Source organism: Amblyraja radiata, chromosome 23 (genome assembly GCF_010909765.2).
Source record: "Amblyraja radiata isolate CabotCenter1 chromosome 23, sAmbRad1.1.pri, whole genome shotgun sequence".
In the NCBI taxonomy this organism is placed as follows: Eukaryota; Metazoa; Chordata; class Chondrichthyes; order Rajiformes; family Rajidae; genus Amblyraja; species Amblyraja radiata.
In genome coordinates this window covers 33,817,941-33,834,167 of record NC_045978.1, presented here as the reverse complement: position 1 = coordinate 33,834,167, position 16,227 = coordinate 33,817,941, and the positions used below count along the sequence as shown (strand labels likewise).

The 16,227-nt window shown below is 41.6% G+C and overlaps 1 protein-coding gene across 1 annotated transcript in view; it reads right to left on the bottom strand.

Moving 5' to 3' along the window:
- Positions 1–16,227, bottom strand: part of LOC116986459 (serine/threonine-protein phosphatase 4 regulatory subunit 1-like) — a 59,489-nt gene that overhangs the window by 22,965 nt on the left and 20,297 nt on the right. The window contains exons 6-11 of the mRNA XM_033042012.1: positions 15,866–16,012; positions 13,573–13,680; positions 12,770–12,835; positions 12,126–12,284; positions 11,428–11,561; positions 6,607–7,178 (exon numbers count right to left, since the gene is read on the bottom strand). Of these exons, the coding sequence (XP_032897903.1) occupies positions 6,607–7,178; positions 11,428–11,561; positions 12,126–12,284; positions 12,770–12,835; positions 13,573–13,680; positions 15,866–16,012 (1,186 nt within the window). The remainder of the gene's footprint in view (positions 1–6,606; positions 7,179–11,427; positions 11,562–12,125; positions 12,285–12,769; positions 12,836–13,572; positions 13,681–15,865; positions 16,013–16,227) is intronic.

The window sequence follows — 16,227 nt, the reverse complement described above, 5'->3', positions numbered from 1 at the left end:
ATAGATTCATCCAATCAGAAATAACATCATTTAATTTTTTTAACATCAGTCTGAAGAAGGGTCCCAACCCGAAACATCACCTATCCATTGTCTCCAGAGATGTTGCTTGACCCACTGAGTTACTCCAGCATTTTGCATCTATCTTTAACATCATGTTTGCTCTAATATAGATGAGAGTACTTAATCATAGGGTGCATGACATTAATGATCACATATTAAGGAAAGCTAAACCTGAAGCCTCTAGAATTGGTTTGGTTATAGAAAGCACAGCCAGTCAGGGACACTTACAAACAGACTTTCTTTAAACCAGACACTTTCCCAACTTAGATACTTTGCTGCAACTGAAAAGTAATGTGTAAAGGCATATTCCAAACAGATCCATAAAACAGATGTTCAGCAAAAATATATATCGTGTTGTTACTTGCGAGCAAAGCACCAAGGCAAATTCCTTGTATGTATACATACATGGTTAATAACATTTATTCAATTCAATGTCATAAACAGTGTTGCAATAGTTTTGCATTACTCTGGACTGAGAGGCACAGGTGGAGCATGAAGAGGATGGATTGTTTTTCTGGTTCTCAACTTTCCAAATAAATGACTTTGGGAGCTCTATCCAAAAGCTTTCAAAACAAAAACAAGAACATTACAAGCACCAAACTAGAAACACAAGGAAGCCTTGTGAAAAGTTTCCAGAGAAGGATTGCAGAACCAACAGCTGAAACATTATTTTGTAGCAGGAAAGGCACATTACATGTACATCATTCAGTGGAGCGAAAATGGCACCTTCTCAATACTTGTTCCCTATCTTGGCTCATGGAGTCCAGCAATGCTCAGGCAGGTCCCCTTCAAGGACATTTGTGAGGGAAGAGGCGTCCTTACACGCAACATGCCACTGAGCATTGCCACACAACACTAGATATATATCTCCATGCCAATTTTAGGTGGACAGATCTGTAATGACTCACTCTATCCCTTTCACCTATTAAATATATTATCACTTTAGCAAGATCCTAATCCTCTAGCACTATGAGCACAGCCAGAGAGTGGAAAATTATAATCACTGTTTCCTTCCTTGTGCTTTCTGGTTATTTAGCTATGATGTATATATTTTTAAATGTAAATCATTTAATATTTTCTCCTTTTATTTTTACCATATATAATATTTTGCACTCTTCCTCCTTAACTACACCTGCATTGCCCTTCTCTTCTTGGAAGTTAGCCAAAGTAACATTTATTTAGAATCATCCCATGTTTCTGAATCATCAGTCACTAACAGGCGCAACTCTGTCCGTCATCACCAACCGAGTATTTATAGACCGTCTTGAGGTTCTCTTTGATTTTACTTCAATATTTTTTTTCCTTTTCAATTTCACTATATATTTCTGCACACCCTTGGGTTTCTTGTAGTACTGACCTCTTGGCAATGGACATAAATAAGCTTCTCTTTCGTGCATTATCCTAAAGAGCATGCGTTGTAATTACAGAACTGTCAAACTGTTATGGTTCAAGAGATGATTCATCAAGTTCCCACTGACCCTTAATAAAGCAAGTCCAGCAGTGTCATTATGTTTAAGTAGGAACTGCAGATGCTGGAAAATCGAAGGTAGACAAAAATGCTAGAGAAACTCAGCGGGTGCAGCAGCATCTATGGAACGAAGGAAATAGGCAACATTTCGGCCCAAAACGTTGCCTATTTCCTTCGCTCCATAGATGCTGCTGCACCCGCTGAGTTTCTCCAGCATTTTTGTCCATCAGCAGTGTCATTACACAGCTCTTTTTCCATACCCGTGTAAATTATTCTCAAGTGCCCATCGACTTCCTATTTGCAAGCTCTTCCTCATGACAGTGGTTTCCAGATAATATCTTGGTTCTTCATTAAAAAATTCTCATATCTCCTCCCATGTTTTACCAAAATGTTAACAACTGACTCCAATTACCCTCTGTAATTGCCATCTTGTATACCTCTATCAAACTTCCTTTGATCAAGGGGAACCAGTTTCTCCATATTTTAAAGTTCTCATTATTCTGGAAAACAAATGTTACTCCAAAAGTGGATTACTGATACAACAATATTCATGTGCACTATACGATTGAATAATATTAGAAAAGTCTACTTTTAACATTGTTTACAAAGCTTGCAAAAACTGAATCTGGTGTAAATGGCGTGTTAACGTATCAAAGTGCTTGGACTTCCGGAGTGGCGTTCAAAACAAATATGGATGCCAGTACCAGGAAATTTAAACGCTCGTGTGGGGTCCAGATATTGTGAGCCACTCACTCTGAAGCAGGCATGCATATTGAATGCTATGCCGGATTCTGCGATGGGACCCTGGACAATGTGGATAGGTGATGTTTCGGGTCAGGACCCTTCTTCATATTGATTGTGGGGGTTTGCGGGACGCAAGAAAGCTGGAACAGAGGAGGGGTAGGACAAGACCTGACAAGTGATAAATGGACGATAGACACAAAGAGCTGGAGTATCTCAGCAGAAAGGGCAGCATCTCTGGGAAGAAGGAATGGGTGACGTCTCGGGTCGAGACCCTTATTTAGACTAGTTAGGGATAGACTAAAACGAGAAAAATAGATGATAATGTAGAGAGATAAAGAACAATGAATGAAAGATGTAATGATGATAAAAGAAACAGGTCGATGTTAACTATAACAGGGGAGGGGAATTATGACAGGAAGATGCTTGTACAAAGGCCAGAGAGGAAAAGACTAAAGGCGTGAGATAAGGATGGAAGAGCTGCGAATTGTGGTCAAAGAAAGCAATGTAGGTGGAATGGGAAGAGGAAAGGTGATAAAAGGTGGGGTGGGGGGGGGGGGGGGGAAGTAATTTTATATAATTGTCTAAAAGGTGTGACATCTCCTGCAGTTACCCCTGGGGGCAGCTTGGGTGATGAAGGGAGGAGTGAACCAAGGACTTGCGGTGGGAGCATTCTCTTCAGAAAGCAAAAAAGGGGTGGGGATAGGAGCTGGTGGGTGAAAGGTGGGGACTAGGGGACTAGTCCTTAAAGAGGAGAACTCCCCCCAGACACAACAGGGTTAGAGCTTGTAATGTACGAACATTGAATTCTCTAATTTTAGTTAACTTACCAAACCCTCCACCTCCGCTTCTACTCCCTCTCTATCCCCCCCCCCCCCCCCCCCCCCCCCCCCCAGCCCCGACCTGCCCCGCCTCTTCCTTCCCATTCCCCTTCCTGTACTCACGCCTATTTCTCCCCTCTCCCTCCCCTTCCACCTATATTCATTTCTCTGGCTTCATAATTTGCAACTCTCCTATCCTTATCACACCCCTTTAGTCTTTTCATCTCTGGCCTTTGTCCAACTATCTGCCAACCAAAAAAACATCCTCACCCGCATCCACCTATCAGTTGCGGGCCTCCTGACTGACAGCCAACCTTTCTCCACCACCCAGGTCCAATCCAATTTCCTCAGAATGCTCCAACATTCACCACATCTCTCAGCATGAGATACGTCCAAAAACCCGTTCTACTGCACACATAGCCCCGCCTCTCTAACCCAATACAGCTGTCATCTGCCTCACACCCAAACTAGCAGTACATTCTTACATGATCAGAAATGTTGGAAGAGCCAAGCCAGTCAAACAGCCTCTTTAGTTTAGAGATACAGTGTGGAAACAGGCCCTTCGGCCCACAGAGTCCATCCTGACCAACAATCGCCAATAAACTAATTCCACCCGACACACTAGGGACAATTTACAGAAGCCAATTAACCTACAAACCTGCACGTCTTTTGAATGTGGGAGGAAATTGGAGCATCCGGAGAAAACCCATGCGGTCACAGTGAGAATGTGCAAACTCCGTACACATAGCACCCGTAGTGTATGGGTCTACAGCACTGTAAGGCAGCAAATCTATCACTGTGCTGCCACTTCTAAACGCAGTATACGGATCACAGAACTGAGGCGTTGACTGGTTTGCTTTGCATAAATGTTGCTTGGCTGGCTGAGTTCTTCCAGCATTTGTATTTTTCCTTCAGATTTCAAATTCTACAGTCTAATTTTTTTTCTCCTCGGGCTTGAGTCATAATGCATGTTAATTCAACTTTCCTGGAGCAGGCAAGTTGGCAACCATTGCGTCTTGCATTTATGACCAGTGACTCATGACCAAGCTCTCTCCCTCTACATTTCTTAGCACAGATCATGACTGCAAATATTCCAATTACCTCGCGAGCAAAATGTGAAATATCGACATTCCAAAGAACAATACTAGAGTACATAGAACAGCAGAGCAACAGGCTATTCCACCCACTGTGCCAAACATGATGCCAAGTTAAATACTCAGTGGCCCGTCCAATGAAGGCAAGCATACCATACACTTTTAAAAAATCTATTTATCTACTTGTGTTGCCACTTTCATGAAGCAAGGAACTTGGACCCCAAGCCCTCTCTGAACTTGCCATTGACTGTATACTTTTCCCTCACACACAAACTCCCATAAATGCAACAACTCCCACTTGCTTGGATTGAACTCAATCTATCATTTCTTCACCCATTTCTGTAGTTGGTGTACATTGCACTGTACATTTTAGCAGAGTTCATTACTGTCTACAACTCCACCAATGTTGGTGTACTTTGCAAATGTACTAATCAGCCCCGCTAGTTACACGCCCAAGTCACTCGTAAACAACTGGAGCCAAAGCACAGATCCCAGCAGAACTTCATCGATCACAGACCTCCAGCCAGAATACCCTTCCTCAACAATCCTCGATCTTCTATTCTAAGCCAGTTCTGAAACCAAATAACCAAGTTACCGTGAATTCCATGCATCTTAATCTTCTAGATTGCCTATCATGAGGGACTTTATCAAATGCCTTACTAAAGTGCATGTAGCCAACAGTCACTGCCTAACTCTCATAGACCATTTTTATCACCTCCTCAAAAAACTAAATTAAATTCAGATATCACTCCCGCAGACAAAGCCATGCTGACTGTCTCCAATTAGTCAATTTTCTTCCAAATGCAAGTAAATCCTACCCTGAAGTATCCTCTCCAATAGTTTCCCCAGCACTGACCTGAAGTTCACCGGCCTATAATCTCCTGGATTCTCTCCACTTCTTAAACAAAGCAACAACATTGGCTACTCTCCAGTCCTCCAGGACTTGCCTGTGGCCAAAGATCTTTGTCAAGGCCCCTGCAGTCTCCTCTTCTTGAGTAATGTTCTTAGGGACGACAGATGGCACAATGGGCTAAGTGTTCGGCTGGCAACCGGAAGGTAGCTGGTTCGAATCCCGCTTGGAGTGCATACTGTCGTTGTGTCCTTGGGCAAGACACTTCACCCACCTTTGCCTGTGTGTGTCCTTGGGCAAGGCACTTCACCCACCTTTGCCTGTGTGTGTGGATGTAATTATGTGAAGCACTTTGGGGTCAATGCAAGTTGACTAAAAATGTGCTATATAAATAAAGACATTATTATTATTAATGTTGCTAACAGTTAATGCTGAAATAGAATTCTTGGGATATTGCAGGAATGTGGTGATATTTCAGAATATGAAGGGCTGCGTGGGCAGACAGGAGCCGGGTAAGGCCAAATGCGAGCAGCGGAGGGCCGCAGGCAGTAGAGGGATGCCGCCGAGCCGGCCCCCAGCTTGCCCCACTGGAGAGCAGGATGGAGAGAGCAAGCGACGGCAGTCACAAGAGCAAGGGCCGGTAAGAGTGTGAACCGGGATCTTACCTTCCGTGCCGTCAAGTTGGGCTACAGGAGGCTCCCCCTGGGCACAAAAGCTGAAGGTGGCTAGGCAAGGAGTGGGACAACGGTTTACTGGACTCTCCGGACAGAGGCCATGCCTTAGGCCCTGGTGGAGACTGAGCACGCAGACCGGACTTTGAAAATAGCGCCTAGACCTGCCGACTCTTGCATGCATTCTCAGTGGACTATTTCTATACACTTTGTACTAATCGGGGATTGTGCTTAGTTATGGTAATAATTTACTAAACTGTATGCAAAATAAATCTCTGTAGATATGTACACGTGACAATAAAGAACCATTGTATTACTAGACTAATAATAATCTTGAGGTTTGGACAAATTAGCTAGATAATTTAATTAATTAGTTCTAGAATTAAAAACAAGCATCAGTAATGGTGACCACAAAAACATTCAGATTGTTGTCAATTCTCAGTGAGCTATTTTGGAAAAAGTATTGTCATCCTTAACCAGTCCAGCTAAACAAAATTCCAGAGCCTGAGGAATGCCTTTTATATTCACTTTCCTAGATAGTTGTTCACCGATTTGAAACCACTGCCCTACGCACTTTGATATCAATCACATTAAATACAAATATATGCATTGTAAGATAATGAAGGAAACACAAGCCACCAATTAGTGCACACAAAGATCCCAGTCAGCAATGTAATCATAACACAAAATCTGTTTTGGTGATGCGGAGACAGTTGAATATTAGCCAGAGCTTCCAGCAGAGCCTACATTCCCTCGAGGTTCAGATGCCTCTTCCTACTGAAGCATATTCTACAGTTATCTTTGGGAGTAACCACTGAGCCACAACATACATTAGTGACATCTGTTGCCACAATTTCTCACATACTAAGAACAGAGCACTGGAAGTGGGATGAGAACGTACCTTGTACGTCAGGGTCATCCAGGTGCGCCTGTAAGCTCTCCAGTACTTTCTCCAGATCGCTGTTTGTCGTGGAACCTTCAGATAGTATCCCTGAAATGGAGGTGATGTTCTGTTCTCGCTTTTCCTCCTTAACTACTGTTTGTAGCAGCTCCAAGTCACAACTGATGTCAGGTAGAGGCGATCTCCAATAAACAAATGAATTAAACATGTCTGCAGGGTGCTCCACATTTACTCGAAGGGATGTAGAGTTAATTTTCCCAGTTTCTTTAGCAATTGCAACTTCTAAACGTTCATTTGTAGTGACGCACTTGCTTTTATCAGCTGTTTGGTCCATTGCTGCCTGATCACTTGATGCCAAAGCAGGAACAGTACTATCTGACGTATCAGATGGTGGTATTTTCATCCGAGAATTAGTGCCCAAATTAGAGTTTAATTGAACATTCCCTTGAGTTTCAGATGTCTCTTCCTGCTGAAGCAGACTTCCGTCACTGGTCAATTCATCATTTCTTAACGAAGTGGATTTCTGCAAAGTGCCTTGGTTCTGAATTTCAGATGCATCTCCAGAGGAAGCACTGAAATGAAAGGACACATTGTACACACACCAAATAAAAGCACTTCATAAAAAGCATACAAAACCTACTGCCTATGTTTTATGGCTAAAAAACTACGCAAATACCAATTTCTATGTCTAGTACAATATCGTTTTGCAAGGACAGTTAAGGGCCTGTCCCACTTTCTTCGGCGACTGCCGGCACCCGTCATAGTTACAGCAGGTCGCCAAAAATGTTCAAATCTCACGACCATACAGGTGACATGTCGCGGGGTGACGTCTGTATGGTCGTGAGTAGTCGCCCAAAGAGTGGTACCCTTTTCTGGTTGCCGCTAGAATTTCAGCATTTTGAACATTTTCGGCGACCTGCTCCAACTATGACGGGTGCCAGCAGTCGCCGAAAAAAAATCGCGTAAGTGGGACAGGCCCTTTAGAATGTATAAAATTTAATACAGAGATAATTTCTCGTATTTCAGTCATAAATTTAGACATCTTTACTCACGCAAATAGATCACATTCCACATACAACCTCAGGATGCAGATGACATCTGCATAGATATCTCAAAAAGAGGCAAAAGATTTCTTACAAGTTAAATCAGGTTTCTTGCTTTGAGCAAGCAGTCACATTCTCTGTTGGTGACATGTTTTAACAGAAAGATGCAGTGAACAAATTATTGGTGATAAGTGGATTGAAGATTATTTTGTGTACGTGCACGTGATTTTAAAGGAAGCAAGTGCTTAATTGAGGCGCTCAGCATCTCACATTTTATAGAAGCCAGAAGGCATCAGATAACCAGTTTCTCCTTCCAGCCCCTATCATCCTGCATTAAACTCATTTATCCTCAAATCGGTGCATGGGAAAAACAGTTTGCAAATGGTGAGAGTTGTGCTGATGACCCAAGACCTAAAGCAGCACCAACTGTCCAAAGAAAAACATTGCTCTGGTGGCAATGGCTAACTTTCAAAGTATAGTTACAAAACACCAACATTGGTGATCATTGCATACAACAGACATATTTGATGACTCCCAAGCCCCATTATGAAAGCCTTTGTATTTTCCTTCACCAACATCAAGTATAGGATCCAAAGAATTTGGTTGGAAATAACTAGATTATATTTCCAATTACACTGCACACACAATTGTTTCGCATTTAGTTGCAATTATCACTCAAGCTAAGTTCCCTTGTGACAAATATAGGCACTTAGTCATACAATGGACTAATGTTTAGCACAATGTATTCTGAATTGGCAAGTGCAGAATGCTGAATTTTTTGCTAGTGCAGAAAGCTGAAGAGTCCTTAATCTTAATTGATTGGTTTTTCCCCCATTGCTTGTACAATTTAGGTATTTATCCCTGTATATACTAGTTGCTGGTTAGAATCGCTGTATTAGACAGTAACTAGGGTGTGACTATGCACATTCAGGTTACCTATTCTGAACAGTTTTTCCCACAGATAAAGAGTATTTCTTCAATCTGCTACAAGTGGTGATTCAGCATTATTTTTAACATTAAGAAACCCTACTGAATTTAATAATACCATACCATAAAGATGTGAGAAGATAAATCAGAAAGTAGTAGGTAGGAATAAAGCACTAACGTTTGTTAAAGAATATAAAACATGAAGAAGAGTTCCAGAATTTTGAGCTCTGCAGAAAGTGAGTAAAGATGCTGCTAGGAAAAGTTTACATTTCAACAGTGCTCTCACATACATATTTAGAGATACAGAAAAGAAAGACTTAGAATTATTAGATGAAATTATATTACCACAATAAGAAATCTCCAGCACACATCAGAATGGTAAAAAAAATCAAAAAATCAAAGGCGAGGTGACTTTACAGCCAAAGATTATGCTAGCTTGAAGATTACATTGTTCAGTTACAAGTTACGTAGATTCAATGACATTTATATTTTCAATTGTTTAATAACTACAAACATTTTTTTAATTGCACTCATTGCTGTCAAGCAGAAGAATGGGCAATTTTCTAAATGCTTCAGAAAAGGAAATTATATACAAATATCTATTCATCTTTCAAAAATAGTAAATAGCACTCTCACTTGTGCCTAATTTTACTTTTATCATTCATTGCAAGAATTGATTTGAAATCGGGACCATATTTTCTCCAGTCTCACTAAAAATGCACTTCCATCACCTCTTGCTGACCTTCAATTTTCCCATTGCTTCACACCATTTACAAGCAACGCTTGCTCTTAAATCATTCTTAAGCCATTAAGCAGAGGATACTAGCGCAATGAAGGTTTATGCCTGTGGTTATAAAAATACCGCTATCCCTGCTTTGTTACTTTGCCAAGCACTTGTCCAATAAGCGAGTTCGGTATTCCGAAAAACGCAAGGAATCATGGGATTTGTCAAAGATCATTCGTGATAAAGAAAAGGCGAATAAAGTGCTGGCTGTATAAACTGTGTATTTGTTGAATTGCTACTGTTAAGTATTCTACCAATGAATTAATCTAGAATTCTGTCAACTCAATATCGGACAGGCGTCGCTCTTTTATGAACATTAATTCGATCTTATTTCTATCTCACTTCACAAATCCACCCTCTGGAATTCCACAGAACCTCTCCCGGCAGCGTTGGAGGACTTTCTCGCTCTCTCCAAGGTGGTTAACCAACAGCCACTGGATAAGGCGAGAGGTGCAGCTGACAATCCCTGGAGCAGAGTTGAGCTGGAGTTAGAGCTTCTTCTCCGCGCTGGCTATAAGCCTGGGGCCGCCACTGCTCCAGGCCGGTGTCCCGTCACCCCGGACAGGTATGGGACACTCAGGAGGGGACGGGGATGGTAGTTAGACTCCGCTCACAAATCTGCCTCCTGGGGTTATGCAGGAGAGGGGTGCGTGGTTTTTGGTCCCAGAATTTGGACCCAGACAACTTTCCTTCCTCCCTTCAACCCCACCTGTGCCCGTGTCACCCTCCCTGCGTCCTCCGATGAGTTACCTTTGCCTAGTCAGATTAATTTTGTTTAGGGACACAGCATGGAAACAGGCCCTTCGGCCCACCGAGTCCACGCTGATCACCCGTTTGCACTTGTTCTACATTATCTAACTCCAGTAGCAATTCAACAGCGCTTGCAGCGCTGGGGAGACCCGGGTTCAATCCTGACTACGGGTGAAACGCAGGTCTGTATACGCGCAGCAGCTCTGCTGCCGAGAATGTTTATCTCGGGTGAACTATGACCTGGGCATGCGCAGTTGAAATACCAAAATCGCTTATTGCATGTGAGCAGCTACTTCCTATTCAACCTGCTAATTAATGTATTCACGCTAATAGCATCTAGTTTGCTTTGAGATTGAATGTGTTGGATTAGCTGGGTTAGCCAAAAGTAGCATCCTGGTTTACTGCAGCTGGTCAGTGTCTTTATATCTGCATCCCTCAGAGCTGAGCAGGTGGGATCACAGCAGATGCTAAACAATGCACTCTTCAGCCACACAAGATGTTTAAACAAAAGATTTACTGGAAATAGATTCACAACTAAAATGTTGTGGGAAAATATAATTTGATCCAGGCCTGATTGAGAACAACAAAATGCAAGGATCTGACATGAAAATATGTTACCTGGAATGGGTTTTTACCTCTTGCAGAAGAAGAGGAGTCAGTGAGCATAATTCTCTCGTCATACACACATCTTTATTTCAATACAGGCTCTATACATAAAGGACCCAAGAAAACAGTGTAGAGTATCCAGTTTGTTTAACAAAGAAACTGGAGACAAAGGTAGAACACAATTCAGATTCCAGTGTGATGGAACAAGGATTGGCAGAAAATGATTACTATCTCCTATATGATCAAAATGGTTCAGCAACAATATTGTGAGGAACCAATAGGAATTTCATTAGAAGTTGGTAAATCAGAAAGGTTGACATTCAGGGCCATTTCCAACCACAGAAGGGCAAATGGCTCACATGGACTTGAGACACAGCACCTCTTCAGGGAAAGGGAGTGTGGATATCTGAGATAAATGAAAATGAGAAATCAACGGGACAATTTACAATGTCTGATCAAAAATATTTTTTGAAAAAATATTATATTTGGGCAGTGTTGGGTGGAGAGTGAATTCTAAAATAAAAAAATGTGATTACAGTCTGCAGAGAAAAATAAAAAGTAGAAGCATTTCAATAAATTTGGTTTGTCCTCCATTCTCTTGAGTGTCAAATAGTTAATCAGAGAACAGCTTTCTGGGTAAGCAGCAAGCAAGCATGAGCAATCTATCCACCTAAAGCCATAGTTTAAGTACTGTCTGATCTGCATGCATACCTGACATCTGCAACGCTATTGTCCAGCTGTCTAATGCTCAGTGTACCATCCTCCTTGATATACAGGCCAGCACTAGATGGATTGGCAAAAGTGGAGATAAATGGACCGAGAGACTGGAACGCAGCTTGGCGGACCTGGCAGGGTCAACAAAGTTTCAGTAAACGGGTATCATTTTGTTAGTGAACTCTTCAGATTTAGAACCTGAAGTTTACAATTACATGCGTACGTGCGCGTTATGTTACGCGAATCGCGAAACCATAAAACAGCTAAATCAGTTTCGCTGCAAGACTGAAACGGGCCATGTAAAATTTCATTGCAGACTCATTTAATAGTCTACGATCAAGATCACAGTGCCCTCTTCAACTTTGCAAAGATTACCTCAGATTTAGTGGAAAAACACATAGGATGAGATGTTCCCCCAAAGTTTAACCATTAAAAGTAGATGGAATTAACCCAATTAGTAGCATTATAACTGCTTGTACAAGATCCCAAAGTCGGCCCATTGATCTCCTTCGAAGTGGGTGCATGACATGGCTATAGCAGGAGGTTATGCAGATTATAATGCGACCATGCAGTAACATTACTTTACAACACAAAGACTAGCTAATACTTGGAGCCGTTCCAGACTACCTGGAAATCTCTTCCCTAGCACTGCTCTCTAAAATCACATATTGACATTTTATTGTTGCGATCCTTACCCATCTGGAAGGGTCACTGATGAGATTAATGAAGAGTGGAGAGAGTTTAGTTCTGCGCACCTCGGGTGAAACAGAACAGGACACTGCCATGAAGCACTCTGCACATGCTTTCCGAATGCCCCAAACATTGTCCGAGCACAGCTGGTAAAACCTGGGGATCTAAAATCAAGTACAATTTTATGTGAGACATTTAAAGGTTAGGGCAGCTGGCCATTATTCCCTGTTTAGCTTGGTCACTGGGACATTTTGTCGATAAACAGGAATAAAGGCTATGTCAAACCAGCAACTGTATCAATCATCAAATTCTAAACAAAAGATATGCAAATGTTAAACTATTCCCTTTCAATAAACAATTGTTCTCCTAGGTCAGAGACTCCTTAAAGTTAGAAGGCCCCAAATTTACAGTCAGTTAAAATTTTAAATGATTTCACATATTATAAAGTATTTTGAAATACAATTATGAACAAAGCAACAGCAATGCAATGCAAGATCCCATTATCCTAGCTGCAGAAGTGACAAATATTAAAAATTGGCACCTGTCAAGAGTGAAGCTCACAAATTTGACTCAAACGGAAGAGGGCTACTAATCAACTACTTGCACTTGCTAGTCAAAACGAGAGGAATGGAAGTAGTGATCCACATACCATGTACTTCTCAGTTGCTTCCTGGCCAACCGTATTACAGATATCTCCAAAATTAGTTGCACATACCTGAAGAAAGAAAAAGAGAATTTATTAAGGGCCTGTCCCACTTTCACGACCTAATTCACGACCTCTGCCAAGTTTGCCCTTGATTCATACTCGCAGCATGGTCGTCACGAGGTTGTAGGTAGGTTGTGATGCTAGTCGTAGGTACTAGTGGCATCAAGTAGGTCAGGCCGTATTTCTAGCCTGATGAAAAATGTCCACGAGTAAAAAAGGTCGTGAATTAGGTCGTGAAAGTGGGACAGGCCCTTTACCATACAAAAAAAAAAAACAAGCATACTCTCCAATTCGATAGGCTGGGTTAGGTTTTTGTTTAGGAAGGAACTGCAGACGCTGGTTTAAAGCGAAGATAGACACAAAAAGCTGGAGTAACACAGCGGGGCAGGCAGCATCTCTGGAGAGAAGGAATGGGTGAAGTTTTGGGTCGAGACCCTTCTTCACATTTTCTTTTCTTCTTTAGATTTGTGTTTAATGGATTCAGTACAACATTCAAGTGCACAGTTTGCCATTACAGTTTCTCAAAATATCTCCAGGAATAAATTATGAAAATCTGGAGACTAAGCAAAAGGCTTCTTTTCTACAAATTACACAGTTACCTTTTCTTTCTTCAAATGCCAACAAACTGACCAAGAATTCTCAAATTTTATTTTAAAAACAAGGCATTGTCACAAGTTTCCGCTAAAACTGGACGAAGTTCTGTCAAATCACCTTCTGCCAAATATAAAGATTACAATTCCATTTACCTTACGAACATGGAACAATTTGCCATCATTGCACAGCTCACAAAACCGAAATAGCAGCAGACGTTCAGTTATTTCACTGGTCAATATGGAGGCCATTTTACAAATTATCTATGGTAAAATAAAGGGTTGTCAGATCAGACAGAAAACACACAGACACGCTCAGAGCTAAATAAATTAGTTGCATTGATACAAAATCTAGACATGTGTACAGTTAACTACTGCAGCAGATCTTAACCAAGTCTGGAATGCACTGCCTGAGAGAGTGATTGAAACAATGTCGCTGACAGTATTCAGTCTCCAAAGCACTTGAATAATTGAAGCACACAAGGGTATGCCAAGTGCTGGGAGATGGGATTATAAGAGATGGGTACCCCGTGGGAGTGGATATAAAGAACCGAGTGGCCTGTTATCATGCTGTACATCCCTACAGCTCCAAATCCTCATCATCTGTATTGTATAATAACTTATACCGGCATCTAATTATTAATCCAGGGAAAAACATATTTATTATCAATACTTGATAACTGAATTTAAGTACCTCAGTTTTATTTACTTGACCAAAACCAGCAAGTGAGTATTGTTCAGTAGTACATGTTTTTGAACATTTGCTTTGGGAATGTTTCCAAAAATGAAGGTAGTTTTATTAAAGAAAAAAAAAAAATGCAAGCCAATATTTCTTGTTATTCTCCCGTGACAAATTAAAATGTTTGTACAGGCAGTGAGAAAAGGTTTCCTGAAAATGGGACCGTTCAAGCGGTATCCACATTCTTCATTTGTGCTTTATGGCTTACACGAGGACATCAGGAGAATTCCCTAACAATTATCAATGGAGCCAGGAGAAGGAAAACTTACCAAAGGGGCCGTGCACAGATAATAACAATTTAAAAAACTTGGCTGTTGCAAGTCACTTAATCATAGTCATAGTGTCATACAGTGTGGAAATAGGCCCATCGGCCCAACTTGCCCACACTGACCAGCATGTCTCATCTATTCTAGTACCACCTGCCTGCGTTTGGTCCATATACCTCTGAGCCTATCCTATCCTTGTACCTGTCTAAACGTTTCTTAAATGTTGCGATAGTACCTACCCTAAATATCCACTGTGGCAACTTGTTCCATATACCCACGTAAAGTTACCCCTCGGGTTCCTATTAAATTTTTCTCCCACACTTTAAACCTATGTCCTCTGGTGCTCGATTCCCCTACTCTGGGTAAGAGACTCTGTGCATTTACCCGATCTATTCCTCTAGCAGTTTTGTACACTTCTATATCATCATCCCTCATCCCCCTGCACACTAAGGAATAGAGTCCTAGCCTGCTCAACCGCTACCAATAGCTCATGGCCTCGAGTCCTGGCAACATTCTCGAAAATATTCTCTACACCCTTTTCCAGCTTGACAACATTTTTCCTTTAACATGGTGCCCAAACCAGAACACAATACCCTAAATGTGGCCTTATCACCATCTTATATAACTGTAATATGACACCCCCCCCCCCCATCAATGTCTATACTCAGTGCACTGCCTAATGAAGGCCAAAGTGCCAAACACCATTTTTACCACCCTATCTACCTGCAACACCACTTTCAAGAAACTGAAAGTTGGGGCGGTACGATAGCACAGCAGTAGAGTTGCTGCCTTACAGTGCCAAAGACCCAGTTTTGATCCAACCACAGCTGCTATCTAAATGGAGTTTGTACGTTCACCCCGTGACCTCGTGCATTATCCCCGGGTGTTCAGGTTTCCTCCCACACTCCAAATGCATACAGGTTTGTAGGTTAATTGGCTTGGGTAAAGATTGTAAAGTGTGCAGGATAGTGCAAGTGTACGGGGATCGCTGATCGGCTTGGACGCTGTGGGTCGAATGGCCTGTTTCCACGCTGTATATCTAAAACACATACCAACTTTCGAGTCCATTCTCAATGAAAGATACTGCCCTAAATTTTGATCTATTCTGGTGGACTGAGTTAATCAGATTTATTGCAGTGGAACTATGGTTAAAAATCAGCACAATGCGAAAGCTTATATAAATGTAGAAGGGCAATGTACTCAAGCCGTGACTGCATTTCATGTTGATAGTCAAGGTAGAAATAGTTGTTTGCCTATGATGAAAAGTGGAAAGAAACTCCGGCAGATTATCTGCTCTTCAATATTATTACATGGGTAGTGGAGGTGTAAATGACCCAGGGGAGCAAGGTAAACCATGCAAAGGGCAAGTTCATGACCAAACAACATGAGATACATCCCCCAGTTCAAGTAATATATCACGCCAGGAGGAATGCCAACTACTCACTGCTACAGCTTCAATCTTATAATCATCGTCACTTTCAGGAGCTGTGAGATCCAGCAGAACTGGGCAAACTTTTACTTCTACATCAGTCCGGTCGATCAGCTCCTGTTCCAGTAATACCAGCAGGGCAGCCTGACTTGTTTTACGAACCTAAGAAAGAGAAAAGGTACAGAACCTGTATAATTGGTATCCCAGCAGTAGAGTTTTCTACGGTTGGAGACAAAAATCATTGGGCTTAGTTTAGCTTATTATTATTATCATCATGTGTACAGAGATACAGTGAAAAGCTTTTGTTTGCATACTATCCAGTTAAAGACTATACATGAATACAACCCAGCCATCCACAGCGCACAGTTAAAGGATAA